The 23180-nt window shown below is 43.0% G+C and overlaps 1 protein-coding gene across 50 annotated transcripts in view; it reads left to right on the forward strand.

Moving 5' to 3' along the window:
• The window catches only part of LOC103547521 (xanthine dehydrogenase/oxidase), a 73089-nt gene that overhangs the window by 44232 nt on the left and 5677 nt on the right, over positions 1–23180 (forward strand). For 35 of the 50 annotated variants that reach the window (XR_011526637.1, XR_011526619.1, XR_011526618.1 and 32 more), the window contains 14 exons: positions 72–191; positions 1065–1161; positions 2034–2158; positions 2948–3081; positions 3504–3591; positions 4817–4903; positions 8486–8677; positions 8868–9013; positions 9808–9889; positions 10478–10573; positions 11232–11360; positions 12014–12088; positions 20573–20625; positions 22450–22564. Coding sequence is in view for 17 of the 50 variants with exons in the window: in XM_008514758.2 (XP_008512980.2) it covers positions 72–191; positions 1065–1161; positions 2034–2158; positions 2948–3081; positions 3504–3591; positions 4817–4903; positions 8486–8677; positions 8868–9013; positions 9808–9889; positions 10478–10573; positions 11232–11360; positions 12014–12088; positions 20573–20625; positions 22450–22564 (1539 nt within the window). In the remaining 33 variants the exon portion in view is untranslated. The remainder of the gene's footprint in view (positions 1–71; positions 192–1064; positions 1162–2033; positions 2159–2947; positions 3082–3503; positions 3592–4816; positions 4904–8485; positions 8678–8867; positions 9014–9807; positions 9890–10477; positions 10574–11231; positions 11361–12013; positions 12089–20572; positions 20626–22449; positions 22565–23180) is intronic. The other 15 variants (XR_011526643.1, XR_011526622.1, XR_011526625.1 and 12 more) reach the window with 2 other exon arrangements.

Raw genomic sequence — 23180 nt, forward strand, 5'->3', positions numbered from 1 at the left:
TGGACAACCCAAAATAATTTGCTTCATGAGGAGCTTAGTTATGTTCTTCAGCACTCTTGCTCTGCTCCTAGGTGACTTGTGTTGGGCACATCATTGGTGCTGTGGTCACTGACACCCCAGAACATGCACAGAGAGCTGCTCAAGCAGTGAAAATCACCTATGAAGATCTTCCAGCCATTATCACAATCGAGGTAACAGAGAACGGGCTTCCTATGGAGAGGGGTGAGCTCCCTGGAGGCGCCTTTATTAGGATCCTCTAGAGGAGATTCGAGCAGACGGGGGTTGATTAGATAGGTTTTTAAAAAAATTATTCTACTGAGGTCATATTGGCTTACAGCATTGTGTAAATTTCAGGTGTGCATCACTATATTTCAGTTTCTGTACAGACTGCATCATGTTCGTTACCAACAGTCAAGTTTTTATCTGTCACCATACATAAGTGCCCCTCTACCACTTTCACCCTCCCCCTACCCCCTTTTCCTCTGGTAACCACTAATCTGTTCTCCTTATCTATGTGTTTGTTTGTTTGTCTAATTGCCTTTCTCTGTCTGACTTATTTTACTCACCATAATACCCTCGAGCTCCATCCATATTGTCATAAATGGCATGATTTTGTCTTTTTTGTGGCTGAGTAGTATTCCATTGTGTATATATATATATATATATATATATATATATATACACCACATCTTCTTTTAGATAGGTTTTAAAATCTCTTCCAGTCCTGGGATTGTGTGGTCCTATGAAACCTTCCCCATCGTGATCCTAGACTCAGTCTACTAATGGCCGACTGAGCTCCTCCTTCCCAGTTTCAGCTCCAGTTGGTTCCTTGAGGGATTCTTTGCTTTTCCTCAAGATCCGAGCTTGTCCATGTATATCTGAGGAAATGGAGGAATGCGACCCTGCGGGCTGCGTGTGAGCTCACTTTAAGTCTGTATAAGAAGCTTGTCGAGATGCCTATGTGAGAAGAGAAAGGCAGCCATTCCAACAGCTTCTCTTCCCCCATTGGAATCCACCTTTCTCTCCTGAAAGCCAAGTCACTGACACTTCTTTATGACCCTCAGGATGCCATAAAACACAACTCCTTTTATGGATCTGAGCTCAAGATTGAGAAAGGAGACCTCCAGAAGGGCTTTGCAGAAGCAGATAACATTGTTTCAGGTACAGCTGCACCAGGCAGCAGTGGGGATGGGGTGGCCCTGGTTTGGGAATGAAATTCAAGAGCTGTCCCTTGATCCTGGGGCAGGGAAGTGCTTTCCTATCATTTCCTAACAGAAGAGGTCCTCTGATCTTTATAACAAAGTAGGAGACAGTTGGCTGGGGAAGAATTTCAGTCATCTTAATCTCCGCTCCCCTGACTCGAGGCTGGATATATCTCAGTGATTCTAGAGAGATGAGAGTGTGTGGGATCTGGAAGACTGTCTGGGGAAGATAACAGCCATAGATGCCTGGCCGCCCTTGGGTCTGCAAGGCCTCTAACCACACAGACTCCTGGCCCTCCCCATCAGCCTGAAGACTGGTGCTCCCTCTCCCCTCCTCCACAACCCTCCTCAGTGTAAATTGGGTCCATTGCTTTCACCCCAGGACAAGGCTGCTGATCAGACTCCTTGTGGAATTGTCTTCTACATTGGTTTGGTGTATCACTAAGTCACTAGTAAGTCAATTCTCCATCAGGCCCGATACCTTCAGTTCTGGAAGATATTTTCAGTCGCATCTGTTAATTCTTTTTTTTTACCTTTTCCAACATTTTATGAGTATAGTTTTAAAATCTTTGATTTCCACTGGCTGCAGTGAGAAGAGAGCTTCACGCCTGATGCATTTCAATGTCATTCTAGTTTCTTCATTGGGGTCGGGGATTCATCTCCCAGATGGGTAAGACTTTGAGACCCTTTTCTGACCCAGTTGGGGAACCTAGAGGTTACTTGTGAGCCATTGGTTCCTGCATAGGGCACTTGGCAAGTACACTCTCTCCTTAAGCAAACTCGCCCCCTCTGCAACCTGGGGCTCACTTGGGAGTTATATTGCTTCCCCAGGTGAGTTTTACATTGGCGGCCAAGAGCACTTCTACCTGGAGACTCACTGTGCCATCGCTGTCCCGAAAGGGGAGGCAGGGGAGATGGAGCTCTTTGTGTCTACACAGAACACCACGAAGACCCAAGTAGGTGTCCCGTGGGTCTGCTCAAGGGCCTGGGGAGGGCTCCAGGGAGCTCCTGGCAGATCAGGAGCGGCAATGTGGAAATGTGAAGAGGCAGACCTAGGCTGGTCCAGAATGGGATTTGGGGTTAGTGGTCCTGGAGCCAGACCCTGTCACCAACAAGCTGGTATCACTGAGCTTGTTACATAAACTTTCTCCTCTATAACTTGGGGCTTGGAAGTGTTGTTGTAATGATTAGGTGAGGTTTAATATTTGTATGGAGCCTAGTTAGTGTTAGCTACTATCATTCCAGTGCTACATGGCCTTGGTCAAATCCTATGTGGCCTCAGTCCCCTCCTGTGTAAATGAAGGTGTTGGGCTAAGAGGTAGCCACAGGGACCACTAAATTATCTGCAGCAGCTCACATAAATTTCTGCAGAGAAAACACTCCCCATTTCTCTACTGCCTATGATGTGACAGTGGTTGTCAGCATTCTTGGCAAATGGTCCTACTCTCATGACCCACCAGCTCCTGGCCAATTAGAATGAGTTTTGGCTCTGAAAGTGTGCTGTGACCAGCTGCTTGCCCCTCTGGTTAGCACAAGTGTCTGAATTCAGACTGCAGTGACTGATGAGTGCCGGACCCCAGCACCACTCCCGAGGACTGCACTGGGAGGGGAGGGGATCCTCCAATCAGGGAATTTCAGACTTCACAGCAGTAGTCAGGCCTGTGCATAGCAGGCAGCCTCTGGGTCAAGCCTGAAGTAGGGCGAGATGATGCATTCAGTGTGAGGGCTTTTTCTTTCGTCCCCAGGCCTTTGTTGCAAAAGTGTTGGGGGTTCCAGCAAATCGAATTTTGATCCGAGTGAAGCGACTTGGAGGAGGATTTGGAGGGAAGGAGATCCGAAGCACCCTGGTGTCCACGGCAGTTGCCGTGGGTGCATACAAGTGAGTTCTCCCAGTGGGCTCTGGAAAGAAGAATAAGGCCACCTCTGCCAGGAATGCTTTTGGGTTTCCCTCTTTGGGAAGTCATTTCCCCTTACTTTTGCATTTTCATAGCTCTCTGTTTTTAGAACTCTTGGGTATAGGGGTGAGGGAAACATCACCTGGTTCTTTATGTTCTGACACACGTGTCCATGTCTTATCTTCCCAACCTGGCTGTGAGAGCTCCAAGGGCAAGGACACACCTCCCATCCTCACATTCCTCACCTTGTACAACACAGTGTCTAGCCAGTAGAGCAGCCCAGTGTGGGTATGTTCTGTGTGCCAGGCGGTAACAGCTTTCCTTGCTGTTTTCATCCCTGAGAGACTCCCAGGGCTGGGCTGGTATAGAGATTCCCAGGTCTCTCACCCTCTGATGCCTCCCTCAGGACTGGCTGCCCTGTGCGCTGCATGCTGGATCGTGACGAGGACATGCTGATAACCGGCGGCAGACATCCTTTCTTGGCCAGATACAAGGTTCTAGATGTCGTGGGCTGTGCCAGGGTGGGCAATGCCATCTCGTTAGGAAACTGGGGATGAAGACCCAGGGATTCTGGGATGTACTCTGAGTTTTTTCATGACTATCTGTACAAGTGCAAAGAAGAAATAGCGATGAGAGAAATTCAAACCAGCCAACAGCAGCTTAGAGGGGTGATGCTGGGGGAAGCTGGCTCCTAAGCAATGTCGCAGGGTGGCGTTCATCACTTTTGTGAGTTTGCTGTGGTCCAAATCTGGTCTTATTCCCCTCAGGCTCAGAAACCTGATTTTTCTTCAGACCTGGGGCAAATCCATCCTGCAGGATGACATAGTGTTAGTGTGTTGATGGTCTGATGTAAAAATCAGAATGACCGCTTGGTAATTTACAATGAGGAGTAATACTTCCCAGGGGCCTGGACAGGCACACATTGTTGGGGTGGGCACCTGCCCTGCCAGACCGTGTGTGGCTGGGCACTGCCCAATTTCCCTGTGCGACAGTCCCTTTTCTGGGCTTTTGTGGATGATCAGTTCCTGTTCTGACCATGTGCTCCTTCTCTGTTCACACCAGTATAACCTTACAGGTCCCGTGCAGCTCTATAAACCTGGGAGCCCTCTCTCTCAAGGAGCTGGCTTTGAAAATCTCCCCTTTGACCTACTCTGACTTTGTTTCATGATTTAACTCCCCAAAATGGATTGTATTTCTCCCATTCCCCTGTTTTAGTGGGCTTGAAGAAAGTAACTTCGTCTTTTGGGGTCCATTTCCTCACTTATGAAGTGGCCTGTAGGGTTTGTCTTGATGGTTACATAAGGTCAGGGGTGTGAAAGCACATTCGTGCTCGTGCAAAGTGTTACTTTTATTGTTTGCTGGCCAAAAGCTGTGAGGGGAGCCTCCAGCATCTTTCCTCGTTTCTCTTCCCAGCCCTGCTCCCTGCCCTTTCATGACCAGCATCCTCTTTTCTACCTTCTCACTCTCTCTGGTAGAACCAGAAGCCAGGAGTAGGTAGAAAGAAGGAGGAGGCTGGGGAGACGGTGTCCAGAGGTGAGGATCCAGGGGTATGTCACTGGGGAGATGTCAGGTCCTCTCTTCTCCACCCGTTAAGTTCACCTTGTTTTCTTGGTGTGATGTCCTGTTCTTTCCGTTTCCTCCAGGTAGCGTAGGTGGGAGGAAATGATTAGAGATAGGCAGAGGAGGGGACTGTGGAGAAATCCCTCGCCTTTTTGGCAGGTTGGCTTCATGAAGACTGGGAGGATTGTGGCTCTGGAGGTGGATCACTACAGCAATGCTGGGAACACCCTTGATCTCTCTGAGGCTGTAAGTAGCACCCGCCCCTGCATCCCGGGGTGACCGGGAGGTCAAGGGCACACCCTACAGCTTGTTCGCACATATGAGTACAGTCCTCCTCATTTCTTGCCTGTTACTGTTGCAGTAGTCTCCTAAATGGATCCCACTTGGGTTCTCCATCCTTGGTTAATCTCCACAGCACAGATATGATCCTATTACTTCTCTGATTAGAAACTCGTCCTTCCCATTCTTGCCAAGCACGCAAAGTTACTTACAAAACTTTATGTACAGCATGGTGATACTGTGTGTGTATGAATGTAATAGTAGTTTTATATATATATAGTTTTATATATATATATATATATATATATATATATATATATATATATATATAAAACGATATGCAGGGAAAATGTGTGAAAGAACATACACCAAATAGTGATTGGATGAGATTGAGGTGGGCACACATTGTCATTTCCTACATTACAAATTATTTAAAATTTGAGTTGATGAGTTGAAATTTTTTTTAACTATTTCATTGAAGTATGCTTTTCATGGTATAAAGCTCACCCATCTGAAGTATACAATTTAATCGTTTTTAGTAAATTTAGGGTCATACAACCATTATCCCAATCCAGTTTTGGAACATTTCCATCAGCCAAAATGATCTCTTGTGTCCATTTGCAGTCACTCCTGTTCCCAACCCCCAGACCCAGACAACCACTAATCTGCTTTCTGTCTTAATAGATTTTCATTTTGTGTGGTCTGTTCACGTAAATAGAATCATACCTTATGTAAGCTTTGTGTCTGGCTTTTTTTCTCAGAATAGTGTTTTGAGGTTCATCCATGTCATAGCACGTATAGTCCTTCATTCCTTTTTACTGATGAAGAATATCCCCTTGTATGGATAGACCATATTTTATTTTCCATTCACCACTCTGTGGACATTTGGGTTGTTTCCAGTTTTTAGTTTTTGTGGATAATCTGCTTTGAACATTCTCATACGAGTCTTGTGGAGGCATATTTTTTTGTCAATTTTGAAAATTAACAAAGTTACCTTGGTGGTACTACTTTTTAAAGTTTTTTAAATCTTAGTTTTATAGCCATACTAGTTACATACACATAGATTCCTGTTGTAAAATCAAGCATTTCAGCACAAGCAGAGTTCCCATTGTCCCCTACTTGGGTGCAGCTCCTCCCTGCGAGGGGCTCTCTCATTGGCTCAGTTAGGAAACTTCACACTTCAGATCTTGGGTAAAAACTGCTCCAGAAATGAAACATTACTAGTATTCTTACTGTTTATAACACTTGCTTCTTGGTGCTGTAGGAAAAATCAGGTTGAAAAAGATCTAATACTTGTCCCAAAAGATCTTACAAGCTTTTTAATTCAATCCAGCAAGTATTTATTATGTGCCTAAGGTGGCAACATGAAGAAGAACATGGCATTGTTTCTGCCCTCAAGACATTCACAGTATGGTGGGGGAGACAGATAGATAATAAAAGACAAAATGAAATAGAAGTACAAGCTGAGAAAGTGCTAAGAGAAAGCAGAAATGGAAGGAATTGAGACATACAAAAACCATCTAGGATGACTAAGACTGAAATAATCAAAGATGCGAAAAGAAACCTGTGGGGAAGTAAACTAAATCCAAAATGAAACCCACAAATAGAAACTATCGTTTATCTCATCAGAGAGATGAGACATTACACCTTAGAGAAAGACCAGGATGCTATAAAAATAGAACAGTCAGAGAATAAAAATGAAGTCTTGTGAATTAAAACTGTGAAAGCAGAAGAGGTGAAAGAAACTTGAGGAGCTCTTCCCAACAAAGAAAACAATGTGGAAAAATAGGAGAGAAAATATAACATAATTGGAGGTCCCATCCAGGAGATGCAAGTAATAGAAGTTTCAGAAAGAAAGAATGGAAAAAAGACAGAGGACAAAGCTATCAGTAAGTAATTTAAGGAATTTCCCAAAACTGACAAACGCACATTTTGAGATTAAAAGAGCCCTTCCAGTAACCAGCACAATGAAGGAAAATGAACCTCTGCTAATTTACATCATCGTGAAATTTTAGAAACCTGGGGACAGAGAAGATTTTACGATTTTCAGGGAGGAAAAAAACAGAGCTCATTCCAACACTTGGAAAAGCATTGATTGGAGTTCTCAATACTGGGGAGCTAGAGTGAATTAGCAAAATGCCTTCAAAATGCGGTGGGAAACTGGGAAATGTATTTTAAACCTAGAATTCTATATGCAGCCAAATCATTAATTAAGGGTTAGAGTAGAATAAAGACATTTCAGACATGCAAGTTCTCAAAAATATTCCTGTCTACGTACTCTTTGTAAAGAAGATATGGAAGGATGTGTTTCAACAAAATGAGAGTGTAGAACCAAGAAAGGGGAAGACATGGGATCTAGGAATAGGAGATTCAATATGGAAGGAGGCAAGAGGAATCCCCAGGATCAATGTGAGTGGAAAATCCAAGGGCAGCCAATTTAAATCGGAGTAGGCCAGAAGGCTTCAGGAAGGATTTCTTCAAAAAGACAAAACTGATAGAAAATCTAATATATTTGAACATATTGAGAGCAGATTTTTTGAACTGGGGAAAACTTTAAGTTGACTTGGTAATAAGTGCATAGAAGATTAAGCAAATGAAAAAATAAAGATAATATTAACTCCAGGAGGAAAAATGTTATCAAGAAAGAGAAGTAATCATAGTACAACTATATGGTTCACCTATAAGTAATGTTTACAGAATTCTGATATTAAAGTGACTAGTGATCAGATCAAAATATAACTATGTGGGAGATAGGAAGCTGATGTGTAGCAGGGAAAGGGGTTAGGTAGGAACTAAATTCTCCTTTTCCATAAGGGGAAAACAATATAAGAGTCTAAAACTGGAAAAAACGAGAAGTGGCAACATAAACACATTGTTTAGACATGTGGAAGTTAATGTAAATAGCTGATGAAGAATGAGTGGTTGCCTCTGGGGAGCGGAAGGAAGGGAAGAGGAGGGGGCTGCTGTTTTGCACAACATGACTTATGGAGGCATTTGACTCCAAACTATTTCTAGTACAACTTTAATGGGAATAAAAGCTAATTTAAAATTAATAAAGTCACCTTTTTTAGAGGCTAGTGATCAGTTCCAACTAGAGGGTCTGGGAGGGTTTCCCGATGGAGTTGCTGAATGAGGACTTTAGTAGGTGGGTCAGGGGAGGAGGGGCGTTACAGGTGAGAGTAACATGCAGTCAGAAAACAGGATCAAAAAAATACATCAAGGAAAGGTCCAAAAGTGTCTGGAATTCCATGCTTAAAGACATATGGACTTTACTCTGGAGATAATAAGTGCCGTTTTTAAGCAAGTGCTTGACCTGATATGACCTTAGATTTTAGTACGAGACAGGGATGGAGGGAGGAGGCACTGAAGGCCAGGAGCACAGTAAGGAGGCTCTTGCAATATCCCAGGGAAGAAATAATTTGGGCCTGAGTAATAGCAGTTCACAGTGGGGCTGGGAAAGGCAGGGATGGGTGCAGCCCTTGAAATCTCTATTTTGAGGAGCCAATGAGGTCAACACAGTGTTCTCTCCCACTCTCACCTCGGCTCCAGATAATGCAACAAACTCTATTACACATGGACAACGGCTACAAAATCCCCAACATCCGGGGCACTGGGTGGCTGTGCAAGACCAACCTGCCCTCCAACACGGCCTTCCGGGGATTTGGGCGGCCCCAGGGGATGCTCATTGCTGAGCATTGGATGAGCGAAATTGCGGTGACCTGTGGGCTGCCTGCAGAGGAAGTAAGCTGGGAATTTGGTGGCACAAGTCAGAGTGGGTTAGCCTACTTTGAGGGGACAGTATATCTTGGGTATCTCCCATGGGGGCAGAGGATGAGCAGGGGCTGTTGAGGGGTCTGGAAGGTTGACTTTAGGATTTGCCCCCCTCATCTCTTGCCACTGACTGGGCCTCAGTGTCTCTCTCCTTGGGAAGGTGCGGAGGAAGAACATGTACAAGGAAGGGGACCTGACACACTTCAACCAGAAGCTCGAGGGGTTCACCTTGACCAGGTGCTGGGATGAATGCCTAGCAAGCTCCCAGTATCACGCCCGGAAGAGTGAGATTGACAAGTTCAACAAGTACGTGCTGAGCGGGGAGGAGTCTGACGTTCTGGTGCTCTCTGGGGTTTCATGTTCTATAGCCTTTTTGTTGAACTCAAAATATGAAGCTGGTAGTTTAATGGATAACTTATGAAGCTGCTGAGTTTACCAACTTGTTCACAGCCATCTCTTTAAGATCCTGAAATGACCTTCAGCCTGGGGCAGGTGGGCTCACAGCACTGAGCATCATAGCCCATCAGTGTGGCTCATCTTTACAGGTTTGTCTCCTTCCGGGTACACCGTGTTCTAGCGAACACCAGCCCAGGTCTGAGAACATCACAGTTATGCGCCAGCTCTGACACTACTCTCTGAATGTGACCATGGCAGCCACTCCATCTTCCTGAGCCCCCATCTGCACAGTGGGGATGATTATGCTGGCTCTGTCTTCCTCACTGAGTTGCTCAGAAAACCAAATACAAAGCACAGTGAAAGTGCTGTCATTCTCATCAGCGAACCACAGTTCCTCCCTGGGACAATCACCGTCCAAGGTCACTGGGGCACTCTGACCGGAGCCGAATTCCACTCAGGGAAGAAGAGTGATGATACTTTAAAGCTGGTTCTCTCAAGGGTGGGCCCTGCTGCGGCTGCACTGAAGGACTCAGAACCCAAATTCCTGCCTTTCTCATTTTATCTCCGTAATTGGGGCACAACTCAGTGATAACAAGGGCTATATGGGCAGCACTGAGGGTGACTTCTTCCTGTTTTACAAAGGTGTTGACTGAAAATATGACCTTTTGAACACAAATATGGTAAGAATGTGACTTTTTCTCCAGGGAGAATTGTTGGAAAAAGAGAGGATTGTGCATAGTTCCTACCAAGTTTGGAGTAAGCTTCACAGTTCATTTTCTGAATCAGGTAATTGCTTTATATGATTTTGTCCATCCCCACTGGACTGGGGCTCCATTTCCCCCTCTGTTTGTAGTGTTGCAGGGAAAGCCCATTGTCACTGGTAACAGAGCTGCCTAGAGGAGCTCTTTGCTGTTAAAATGGAAGTTGAACTCGCATATCCCTTTGTCCCATATGTCATGGGACAATGAAAACAGCATGGGACTCTGAGATGTGGGGTCAACTTCTAGTTCTAACTCCTCCTGACTGTAGGACTAAGGGCAGTTACGGTGCCTTTCTGATCCCATTTCTTCATCTATAGAGTGAGGACAAAGATATTTGACCTATCTCCCTATGAGAATGTGAACAAGATATTTGACCTATCTCCCTATGAGAATGTGAGTCAGACAGAGAGAGATGAAAAAGTTTTGCAAACTCCTGAAGAGCTACATGATTAAATCATGAGATCTATACTGCTCTGATTTCTGCCTGGGTTTATATCCAAAATGTTGCTACTGGTTTTCTTTTTTTTCCTGGGGCCCAGAACCTTTGGTCCCAAGCCCTAAGCTGAGTTAGCATGTACCAAACTTTGTGTCTGGCATCCTTCTCTTCCCTTAGGCAGGAGCCCTGATTCATGTGTACACAGATGGCTCTGTGCTGCTGACCCATGGGGGCACTGAGATGGGCCAAGGCCTTCACACCAAGATGGTCCAGGTGAGCAGCCTGGGACTGTGGGAGTCCTCTCTGACTCCATGGTGTCTGTGTGAGGGAAGATGCTGTGACAAACACAGTGGTGGGATATACCAGAAGCCGAAGCAGGCCTAAGCTCTGGCCCTGGCCCTGCTGCTCATCTACATGTGACCTTGGGCAAGTCTGCTCCCTTTCTTGGCTTAGTTTTCTCATCTGTGGAAAGAGGTTGGCCAGGTGATCTCTGAGGTCACTTATGTTACCAACACTCTAGGGTTCTGTGACGGTGTGTAAGGTGGGTGTGTTGTGTGCATAAAGGTAGCTAGTTCTGCACACACATGAGACTCTTTACAGTGGAGCTGGGAGGATGGAGTTGGGTCAGAGTCGGCACACCTGCTTGGCTCATGGGACTGGCCAAATTGGATTTTGTAAAAAGCCAAGGTTAGCTTAAAAAGGCACTGTTAGTCACCATTGGGTTTTGAATATTTTATCCACTGAAATCACTCCATAAAAATTGCTGCTTCAAATTCAAACAGATTTGAGAACATCCCAGTCTCAGTAGAATTATAGTTTATAAAATTATTTTCTTGCTTGTAACAGTGAACCTGAATCCCATCTTGGGGAGAAGGCAGACGAGCCCCATGCTAACCCCTTCCCCAGAGTGTGATGTTGTCTCTCTTGGCAGGTGGCCAGCAGAGCTCTGAAAATCCCCACCTCTAAGATTTACATCAGCGAGACAAGCACTAATACTGTGCCCAACACCTCTCCCACGGCTGCCTCCGTCAGCACTGACCTCAACGGGCAGGCCGTCTACGTAAGGAGCCTCAGGAGCTGGCAGAGCTGAGGGCCAGCCCAGGGCTTTGGGCCTGGAGGGTCCCCCAGGTGGGAGCTGGAATGGCCCCTGCAGGCTCTTTGGCTGTGGCCATGCCTGTGGCTCTCTTATCCAGGAGAATGCTGTTCCTCCAAACACCAAGCTAAAAGAGAGGCTGAAGAACTATAATCACTTCTGAGGGTAGGACGGGGAGGAGAGTTGGAAGGAATGCAGGGGGTGCTATGAAGACATACTCCCTGCTGTTAGAACTGGCCATAAGACAATGGACCAAAATTGGAATTCAACTGTGGGGTTGGCCAGTTAAGACCGACTGGCTTCTCCTCCCACGTGGAGGATGTAATCTAATGAAGGGGTTTGATGGGAGAAGTACCTCCTTAGGATCCCTCAAACATTTCACTGTCTGTCAGCCTGAGAACTGGGTCAGGAAGTGCTCTCCAAGCAAAGGCCAGTGTTGGTCCCTTTGGTAGCGTCCTTTAGCTTCCACCCTGGGCCTCTGTCATTCTTGAGAGGGTACCAAGTAGTGACACCCTGGGAGCACCGTTACTAGGACATAGCCTTGCTGAGGCCCCCAGGGTACCTGGGCCGGGGAATGCAGAGGATTTATGTGTCTGGTGTGTGATGGATGTGTTCTTTAGGAAGCGTGTCAGACCATCCTGAAAAGGCTGGAACCCTTCAAGAGAAAGAATCCTAGTGGCTCCTGGGAAGACTGGGTAAGTCTGAGTTGATCCATGTTCCTTTTGCAGATGAGATGGGGATTAAGAGCAGAGCTTCTGTCCTGACTCCAGCAGGAATAGGAGGTCATGATCTAGTCACTCAGGCAAAGAGAAGTTGAGGTGGTCTGTATGATTTCACGGGGCAAGTAAATGCTCAACCTTGCTGGTCTCCCTTTCTCTACAGTTTTCATAGTTAAGGGGAGTCAGTTGAGGAAAATTTTTGATCCAGGATCTTGGAAACCCTGAGGGATTTGTGGGCTGGCTAGTCCTGAGCCTGAGAAGGTGGAGGTGACTGCTGAATATGCTTCACTGTGAAGTCTTGGCTCACTTGGCCTGGTCCTACACCCAGCTCATCCAGTTTCAATGAGCCTGGTTTTCTTCAAACTTCCTTCTCTCATAGGGCTGCCCCAGCAACATCTCCCCCTATCAAGCTCTGGAGTCTGGGTCCACTGAGATTCCATCTGTGAGAAAGCAGGGAAAAGGCATTGCCCAAGAGGTTATATCATGACTGTGACTTTAGGAGTGACACAACAAGCACCATACAGAGTAAGGATGAGCCCAGTTCTCTGATTTCTCCTTTGGGGGCCTGCATGTCAGGAACTCTCACAGGGATGCTGCAAGGAAGTCTCTCTGAGGTGGGAGGCTTCAGCTCCTCCAACAAGCAGAAATATCCGTGGCAGCCCTGCTTCACTGTCTCCCTCCTGTTGGAATGGCAGAACTGGGCACAATAGTAACGCACAAAATGTGCCTGCATACAGCCCAGCTCAGACAGTGCAAGTCTCCCTCAATAGATTCAAAGAAAATAAGCTATTTTTCTCAGACGCCCTCATCTTACGCCTCCCATGACCTCTACTTCCCTTCCCACACTCATAGATACCACCCACATAAATACCACATGAATGTTGATTGGTTTTTGTAGTTTGAATTTTAGCATGGATTTGTCGGGCAATGATAATGTTTTCAACATTACAATCTGTTGAACTTTATAGATCAAGACTTTACAATCTGTTGAAATGAGCGTTGTCCTCAATAACTGACCATGTAATCCAACATTCCTTATAAGCAGGAAACCCCAACAGAGGCCATTACCAAAAAGGTGTGATCAGGAGATGACAGGCATCTAATCTCTTCACTGTTTGTACTACACTGAAAAACGTGCCATTATCACCACCACCACCATATATGTATATATTTGTACCAGATATATACATGGTAAGGATCCTAGAGAAATTCTTTCTCTAAGCCTTAGTTTTCTCATATGTAAAATGAAGATAATAATAGTACTGATATTGGAGGTGATGTCAGCATCCTGGCAGAGTGAGGTCTCTCAGAAATCTTTCCCCTCCAATTTACAACAACAACAAAAATCCATAATATAACAGAGGACAACCTAACAGAACACAGAAAACGTCAGAGAGACCTAGGTAGCCGTATGCTGGAGGGCGGAGAGACTGGAGCCCCCCTTGGAGGAGGTGGAACAGGGTAACAGAAATCTTCACTTCTTCCCCTTAAAGACTGTGATCAGGAACCGTGGGAGGCCTCCAAGTGAAAAGAAACAGGGGAGGGAACATTCATTCTTGGGAACACCAAGGACTCCCAGGGGCCTTGCAGCCTACAGGAAAGCTCTCTACCAGGGCAAAATCTTCCACGGGGGGTGACCCATCAGCCAACACCCAGGAGAGCAGATAGTGAGAGCAGAGGGAGAAAACCCTGAGAGCATGCAGGAGAAATCTCCCCTCCTCCCACCTGCTCAGTGTGGCTCCAGCCCCTAGGATTTCGGCTGAAAGCAGAGGGCTCAGAATACGTGGCTCTTGACTCCCACCCAGTGGCAATAGACAGTAACTGTGGCCAAATAATGCCAGCATGCTAAAGAAGAGAGCCACTCGCTCTACCAATATCAAACATTATATTAGATCTCCAGACCAGAGAGAAAATGAGAAGTACCCAGAAAGCAGTCCTGAGGACATAGAAATATGTAATCTAAATGACAAAGAATTCAAAATATCTATCATCAAAAAACTCAATGAGGTAAAAGAGAATGTAGAGAAACAATTCAATGAGTTCAGGAGCTACTTCATAAAAGAGATGGAAACTATAAAGAAGAATCAATCAGAAATATTAGAGATGAAAGACACAATGGAAGAAATAAAATGTGGATTCCCTGAACACTTGAGTGGACATCACAGAGGAGAGTATCAGCATAATCAAAGATAGACATGTTGAAATGCTCCAGACAGAGGAGAGTAAAAGAAACGAAGACTAAAGAGAAATGAATTAAAACTAAAAAGAAATGAAGAAAGTCTCCAAGAAATATCCGACTCAATTAGGAAATGCAACATAAGAATTATAGGTATTCAAGATGGAGAAGAAAAGGAGAATGGAGTAGAAAACTTGTTCAAAGAGTAGTACAGAACTTCCCAAACTAGGGAAGGAAATTCACATGGAAGAGGCTGCCAGATCTCTTAAATATGTCAATGTCAAAAGTCCTGCTGCAAGGCATAGAGTAGTGAAACTGGCAAAACTGAATGACAAAGAAAGAATACTAAGGGCAGCAAGGCAGAAGGAAATAACCTACAAAGGAACTCCCATCAGGCTTTCAGCAGATTTCTCTGTAGAAACCTTACAGGCTAGGAGAGACTGGAATGACATATTCAAATCATTGAAAGACAAAAACTTTCAGCCAAGAATACTCTATCCAGTGAAAATATCCTTCAGATACGATGCAGAAATAAAACCTTCCCCAGACAAACATAAGTTAAGGGAGTTTGTAGCCACAAGATGTCCCCTACAAGAAATCCTCAAGAAGGCCTTCATACCTGAAAAAGAAGGGGGGCGGGTAAAGGGGTTATAAAGCATGAAGTAAGGAGTTAAATAGGTAGATAGAATCAGAGCAGGATAGCAAATACTCAAGTATAGCATTAAAGACAAAAGGAAGGAAAACACCAAAAACAAACATAATCTTGTCATTTTAATCACAAACTCATAACACAAGATGGAATAAGATGTGAGAAAAACAACTTAGGACAGGAAGAGAAAAGGGACTGAATTGGTTTAGTCTAAGGAAATTAGAGGCCATCAGAAAGAGACTATCTTATCCACAAGATATTGAATACAATACAGGGTAACCACTAAAAAAAAAAGCAGAACAGAGACACAAATAATAAATAAGGAGAAAACAAAGAAACACATCATAAAAAACTATATAACTCGATTGGTAGACCAAAACACACAGGACGAGAAACAAAGGAAATGCAGGAGACCTGGAAAACAAGTGATAAAATGGCAGCATTAAGCCCTCATATATTGATAATCAACCTAAAAGTACATGGATTGAATTCTCCCATAAAAAAACATAGAGTGACAAAAAGGGTTAAAGAACAAGACCCGAAAATATGCTGCGTCAAGGAAATATATCTCAGCTCCAATGAGAAACACAGGCTCAGAGTGAAGGGATGGAAGATAGTACTCCAAGCTAATGGCAAATGAAAGAAAGCAGGTGTTGCAATACTTATATCAGACAAAGTAGACTTCAAGATAAGACAGGTAAAGAGAGACAAAGTGGGGCAATATATAATGATCAAAGGGACAATGCATCGAGAAGAAATAACACATAAATATCTATGCATCCAACACAAGAGCACCAAAGTACATAAAGCAACTGTTAACGAACCTATAAGAAGACATTAATAATAACACAGTAATAGTAGCAGACCTCAACACTCCACTCACATCAAGGGATAGATCATCCAGACATAAAATCAACAAGGAAACAGTGGAATTAAATGAAAAGCTAGACCAGATGGACTTAATAGGCATGTATAGAACACTCCATCCAAAACAGCAGGATACACATTCTTCTCAAGTGCACATGGAACATTCTCAAGAATACACCATATGTTGGGAAACAAGGCAAGACTCAATAAATTTAAGAAGATTGAAATAATAACAAGCATCTTTTCTATCACAATGCTATAAAGCTAGAAATTAATTACAAGAAAAAAGCTGAGAAAGGGACAAAGATGTGGAGACTAAACAACATTCTATTGAACAACCAGTGGATCATTGAAGAAATTAAAGGAGAAATCAAAAATATTTGGATACAGGGTGCCAGCCCTGTAGCCGAGTGGTTGAATTCATGCGCTCTGCTTTGGCAGCCCGGGGTTTCACTGGTTCGACTCCTCGGAGCAGACATGGCACCACTTATCAAGCCATGCTGAGGTGGCATCCCACATGCCACAACTAGAAAGACCCACAACTACAAATGCACAACTATGTACTGGGGGGCTTTGAGGAGAAAAAAGGAAAAAAAAATTTAATTTAAAGAAATAAAGAAAGAAAGAACATTCTTTAAAAAAAAATATTTGGATACAAATGAAAATGAAAACATACCATACCAAGTCATATGAAATGCAGCAAAAGCTGTATTGAGGGAAATTCATCACAATACAGGCTCACCTTAACAAACAGGAAAAGACCCACATAAGCGATATCAAACTACACCTAACTGAATTAGATAAAGAAGAACAAACAAAGCCCAAAGTCAGCAGAAGGAGAGAAATTTTAAAAATCAGAGCAGAAATAAATGCTATTGAAACAAAAAAGGCAGTACAAAGGATCAATGAAACAAAGAGCTTGTTCTTTGAGAAGATAAATAAAACTGACATACCCCTCGCCAGACTTACAAAGAAAAAAAGAGAGAAATCTCAGATAAACAAAATTAGAAATGAAAGAGGATAAATAACAACAGATACCACAGAAATACAATGAATTATAAAAGAATCCTATGAAAAACTATATGCCAACAAAATAGACAATCTAGAGGAAATGGATACAGTCTTTGACTCTTACAACCTCCCAAAGCTGGATCAAGAAGAAACAGATAATCTGAGTAGACCAATCATAAGGAAAGAGATTGAAACAGTAATCAAAAGCATCCCAAACAATAAAAGCCCAGGACCAGATGGCTTCTTTGGGGAATTCTACCAAACATTCAGAGAGGATTTAATACCTATCCTTCTCAAGCTATTCCAAAAAGTTAGGGAAGATGGAACACTTCCTGACACATTCTACGAGGCCAACATCACTCTGATACCAAAACCTTACAAGGACAACACAAAAAAAGGAAAACTATAGGCCAATATCGCTGGTGAATATAGACACAAAAATCCTCAACAAAATATTGGCAACCCGAATACAGCAATACATCAAAAAGATCATACATCATGATCAAGTGGGATTTATACCAGGGACACAGGGATGGTTCAATATCCACAAAGCAACCAATGTGATACACCACATTAACAAAATGAGGACTAAAAAGCACATGACCATCTCAATAGATGCAGAGAAAGCATTTGACAAGACTCAACAGCAATTTATGAGAAAAACTCTTAATAAAATGGGAATAGAAGGAAATTACCTCAACATAATAAAGCCATATATGACAAACCTACAGCTAATATCATACTCAATGGGGAAATACTGAACACCATCCCTCTGAGAACAGGAACAAGGCAAGGATGCCCACTACCACCACTCTTATTCAACATTGTACTGGAGGTTTTGGCCAGAGCAATTAGGCAAGAGAAAGGAATAAAAGGAATCCAAATAGGGAGTGAAGAAGTGAACCTCTCACTGTTTGCAGACAACATGATCTTACTTATAGAAAACCCTAAAGAATCCAACAGAAAACTATTAGAAGTAGTTAACAACTATAGTAAAGTTGTTGGGTACAAAATCAACTTGCAAAAATCAGTTGCATATCTGTACTCTAATAACAAACTTACAGAAAGAGAACTCAAGAATACAATTCCATTTACAATTGCAACAAAAAGAATAAAGTACCTAGGCATAAATTTAACTAAGGAGGTGAAGGACTTATACAATGAAAACTATAAGACATTATTGAAAGAAATAGATAATGACATAAAGAGATGGAAAGAGATTCGATGCACATGGATTGGAAGAATAAACATAGTTAAAATGTCCATAGTACCTAAAGCAATCTACAGTTTCAATGCAGTCCCAATCAGTATCCCAACGACATTCTTCATGGAAACAGAGAAAGGAATCCTAAAATTCATATGGGGTAACCAAAGACCCCGAATTGCTAAAGCAATCCTAAGAAAAAAGGACAAAGCTGGAGACATCACAATCCCTGACTTCAAAATGTACTACAAAGCCGTAGTGATCAAAACAGCGTGGTACTGGTACAAAAACAGGCACACAGATCAATGGAAGAGAACTGAAAGCCCAGAAAGAAAACCACACGTATAAGGACAGCTAATCTTCCACAAAGGTGCCAAGAACATACAATGGAGAAAAGACAGTCTCTTCAATAAATGGTGTTGGGAAAATTGGACAGCCACATGCAAAAGAATGAAAGTAGACCATTATCTCACACCATACAGAAAAATAAACTCAAAATCTATCAAAGACTTGAAGGTAAGACCTGAAACCATAAAACTCCTGGAAGATAATATAGGTAGTACACTCTTTGACATTGAACTTAAAAGGATCCTTTTGAATACCACGTCCTCTCAGACAAGGGAAACAAAAGAAAAATAAACAAGTGGGATTTCATCAGACTAAGGAGCTTCTGCAAGGCAAAAGAAACTAGGATCAAAACCAAAAGACAACCCACCAACTGGGAGAAAATTTTTGCAAATCATATATCTGATAAGGGGTTAATTTCCATAATATATAATGAATTCACACAACTGAACAACAAAACAACAAACAGCCCGATCAAAACATGGGCATAGGATATGAACAGACATTATTCCAAAGAATATATACAGATGGTCAATAAACACATGAAAAGAAGTTCACCATCAATAATCATCAGGGAAATGGAAATCAAAACTACACGAAGATACCACCTTATGCCTGTTAAAATGACTATAATTACTAAGACTATAAATAACAAATGTTGGAGAAGGTGTGGTGAGAAGGGAACCCTCATACGCTGCCGGTGGGAATGCAAACTGGTGCAGCCACCATGGAAAACAGTATGGAGATTCCTCAAAAAACTAAAAATAGAACTACCATATGACTCAGCTATGCCGCTACTGGGTATCTACTCAAACAACTTGAAATCAACAATCCAAAGTAACATATGCAGCCCTGTGTTCACTGCAGCACTATTCACAATAGCCAAGACATGGAAACTATCTGAGTGCCCATTGATTGATGATTGGATAAAGAAGATAGCATGTATACACACACACACACACACACACACACACACACACACACACAATATGGAATACTACTCAGCCAGAAAAAATGAAAAATTCATCCCATTTGCACAACATGGAAAGACCTGGAGGGAATCATGCTAAGTGAAATAAGCCAGACTGAGAAAGACAAACTTCAGATGATTTCACTCGTATGTGGAATATGAATAATCACATGGACAAAGAAAACAGTTCAGTGGTTGTCAGGGGAATGGGCATAAGGGGAGGGCACAGGGGGTGAAGGGGAGCACCTATGTGGTGATGGACAAGAAATAATGTACAACTGAAATTTCACAATGATGTAAACTACTATGAACTCAAATAAAAAAAATAGTAAAATAAAATAATAATAATAGTACTGACATTATAGGGTTGTATTGAATATTAAGTAAGATAATTCATACAAGGTACTCTATAGCAACTGGTACATAGTAAAAATGTTGGTAGTTGACGATGATCATGATGTGAGATATATCGACTACAAATTAAATCTTAGTGTTGTGCTAGTGCTGTGGATACCAAAAAAACTTATTAATGTATTTAAAGAGATAGAATAGATGGATAGATAGATGGATAGCTTTATTAACAGGAAGGTATAACTAAAAACTCAAGGTTAACAGGCTAAGTATCAAATGAGCAATATAGAGAGTTGCTGTATAAAGCCAGAGCAGGGAGTCACTGAGAAGAGGTGGTTGGAGTTGCAAGTGTGAGCTGGTTGTTGAGGGAAGAAAAGGATTTGGACAGATATAGCAGAGGAGCCACATGAATGAAGGCACAAAGGTCTGGGGACATGGAAGGGTTGGCAGAAAGTTAACACTTGCGTTTGGCTAGAGTGGCAATGATGTATGTGCTACATAAAGCCAAAGAGAAGATCGGGGTCCTTAATGTCAGGCATTTGCTCCATAGGTGATGGGGAGTCATGGAAAGCCATGGAGCAGGGGAGTGAAATGGGCTGTGTGGTATGTTAAGATAATCACTCTGGCTGCACTGGGCCACACGGCAGAGTGGAGAGATGACTTGAGGCAGGGCGACCAGTTATGAGGCTGTTACAGGCTTCTGGGCTTCAGATGATGAGGACCTAGTGCAGAGGTGGCAGTGAGGATGCAAGGTAAGGTGTGGAAGTGAGTCACTAGTAGAAGGAGTTGATCAACTTCCAGAGGAGGAGGATGAGCTCATGAAAGCTTAGTGCTGGGTTTCTGGAAAGCACGCCTACCCATTCCTGATGGCCATTTCCTCTTCTCAGGTCATAGCTGCTTACCAGGATGCAGTGAGCTTGTCTGCTACTGGGTTTTATAAGTAAGTATGGTGCTGGTCTCGCCCATCTCACAGTGTGTGGTCATCCTCACCTCAGAAGTTCCCTCCAACATTGAACTCTGTCGGCCTTTGGTCAGGAGAGAGCAGTTCCACCAAAACTCTTATCTCTTCAATGGATTTCCATTAATTTCAATTTAAAGATGCTCTAAAATACACAGATTACCAAATGATGTGTCAAGAAGGCAAAAGCAGCTGCGGCCATATCAGAAGATCTGCGTTCTAGCTCTGGTCTTAAAGTGTGCTGTTCCACCTGGGGAATCAGTGATTCTCTGAACCTGTTTCCTCATTTATGACATAGCAGGACAAGTACCAACCATTCCTCCCTCAGTATCTCCCTGCAAGAACCCGAGTGTCTGGTGTTCTGAGTTACCCACGTGTGTTAATTTGTACTACGCATTTATGGAATGGAAGGAGGATTTAGAGCATGTGAGCTTGTTACAAAATGCAGAATTCAGTGGAACTTAAAGTGAGCATTAGAAAAGAGCACACATCTTCTGCAACTTTAAAATTCAGTAGCAGCAGAAAGAGCTACAGACGCTGCCCATCTGATTTAGAAGCTGTAAAAAGATATGATCATGTTTACTGTCAGCCGTAATGTTTTAGCTTTCTCTGGGAAGTTCAACTAGGACCTTTTCTCTCACAGATCAATGGATTTGGAAAATAGTGTAATGTTTGCTTTAAAAGGTCTTGTGTGAATGTATGAACATATGTATATTTTCTATATGTAATATATATAGTATATATGTGTTATACATATAAACACATACATCTATTACATATATATTAGGCAAAGTAATGTTTTCCCAGTGCTCCCTGGGTTATGTAATATTTGACTTAACACAAACACAAACTAGTGCCGATTTACTCATAAGTTCCCATTTCACTTTTGGAGTTAATAAAACTGGGGTTATATAAGGGAACCCAGATGAAGATGGTGATGTCAGAGGTCAAAGCAGGATGGTTTCTCCTGGGAGAAGCCTTTCCCTCAGGTCTGTATTGGTTTTGTTTTCCTGCAGATTCTGATCATATCAGCTCACATTATTTCTGTGTAATGTGTAGAACAACATAGATACATAACTATAAACTCTGGGTGTGAGAATACACACACACACACACATACGTATACACAGATATACATGACTCATGCAAAATTGGAATTGTATAAGATACTCAGGATTGAAAAAGAAAAAAAGTATGCGAGAACATCTGCTTTCATTAGTATCAGTTTCCTCAAATCGCTTGTTGACTTTTAGAAGGGGCCAGTGGATGAGGCGTAATGCAGACAAGTGGCTGCTTAAAGATGCACCCAGGCTGCATGAGATACTGATCTTCTTAGCTTTCACCTTGAGAAAGGTGAGCAGCCCTGTGAGCAGGTGAACTTGTGTGAACAGCCTAGGAGCCAGCACAGGCAGCACCTTTGGTTCTGAAGATCTTGAATTCTAATTCAGTAGGTCCTTTGGAGTGTGACTTTCATGTCCTTCATGAGCTCAGGCAAATCTGTCACCTGTTTCTACCACGTAGAGGCCAGCACGCTGATACTAAACACTGCTCGGCTGTACAGGATGATTCCTATAAGGGACATTGGTACAATAGGGCAGAGACAAGAGACAAAATTCTCTGGAATATCTGGGTTTCAGTAATGAGTTCAAAATATTCAAAACACATGGACGTTTTTTAAGAACAGCTAAATGAAAAAATAAAACCTTTGGGGTCTTGAGATTTTGTAGGACAAGCTGTGTGAGTGTGTATGGGTGGGGGGCATGCTCATCTTAACACATGTGCAGTATTTTCTGTTTTCTCCCCCAGAGCACCCGATGTTGGCTACAGCTTTGAGACAAACTCAGGGAATCCCTTCAACTACTTCTCGTATGGGGTGGCTTGCTCTGAAGTGGAAATTGACTGCTTAACAGGGGATCATAAGGTAAGGAGTTTGCAAAACATTAGTACTAAACGGGAAAAGAGAAACAACTCAATTGCAATACCAAGAGCTGATAGAGACAAATTTTCTTGTTGGAAAAATAACGCCTTACACCAAAGCTTGGCAAACTTCATATAAAAGATTGAAGAGTAAGTATTTCAGGCTTTCTAGGACACAAAGACTGTGTCAACCACTCAACTCTATCGTTGGGGCATGAAAACAGCCATAGACATATGTAAACAAACGAGTGTGGCAGTGTTCCAAAAAAATGTTATTTATGCACACTGAATGTGAATTTCATATAGTTTTCAGGTGTCACAACATATTCATCTTCTTATTTTTGTCAGTCATTTAAAAATGTAAAAACTGTTATTAGCTCACAGGCCCTACAAAAACAGGGGATGGGCTGGATTCAGCCATGACGTGTAGCTTGTTGACTCCTTCTAGCATGATCCACCCAGACCCAGGTTTGAAGCCCCAGGAACCTGGGAACCTACCATTCCTACTCACGTGTGGGTGTGTGCACACTTATTTCCAATTACTGAGAGGGCATCGCCACTCCCATCCCCTCCCGAGCTGCTATGAACTCCAACTTCGGCAGTGACGATGGCAGTGGAGA

The sequence above is a fragment of the Equus przewalskii genome, chromosome 14, assembly GCF_037783145.1.
Source record: "Equus przewalskii isolate Varuska chromosome 14, EquPr2, whole genome shotgun sequence".
Lineage (NCBI taxonomy): Eukaryota > Metazoa > Chordata > Mammalia > Perissodactyla > Equidae > Equus > Equus przewalskii.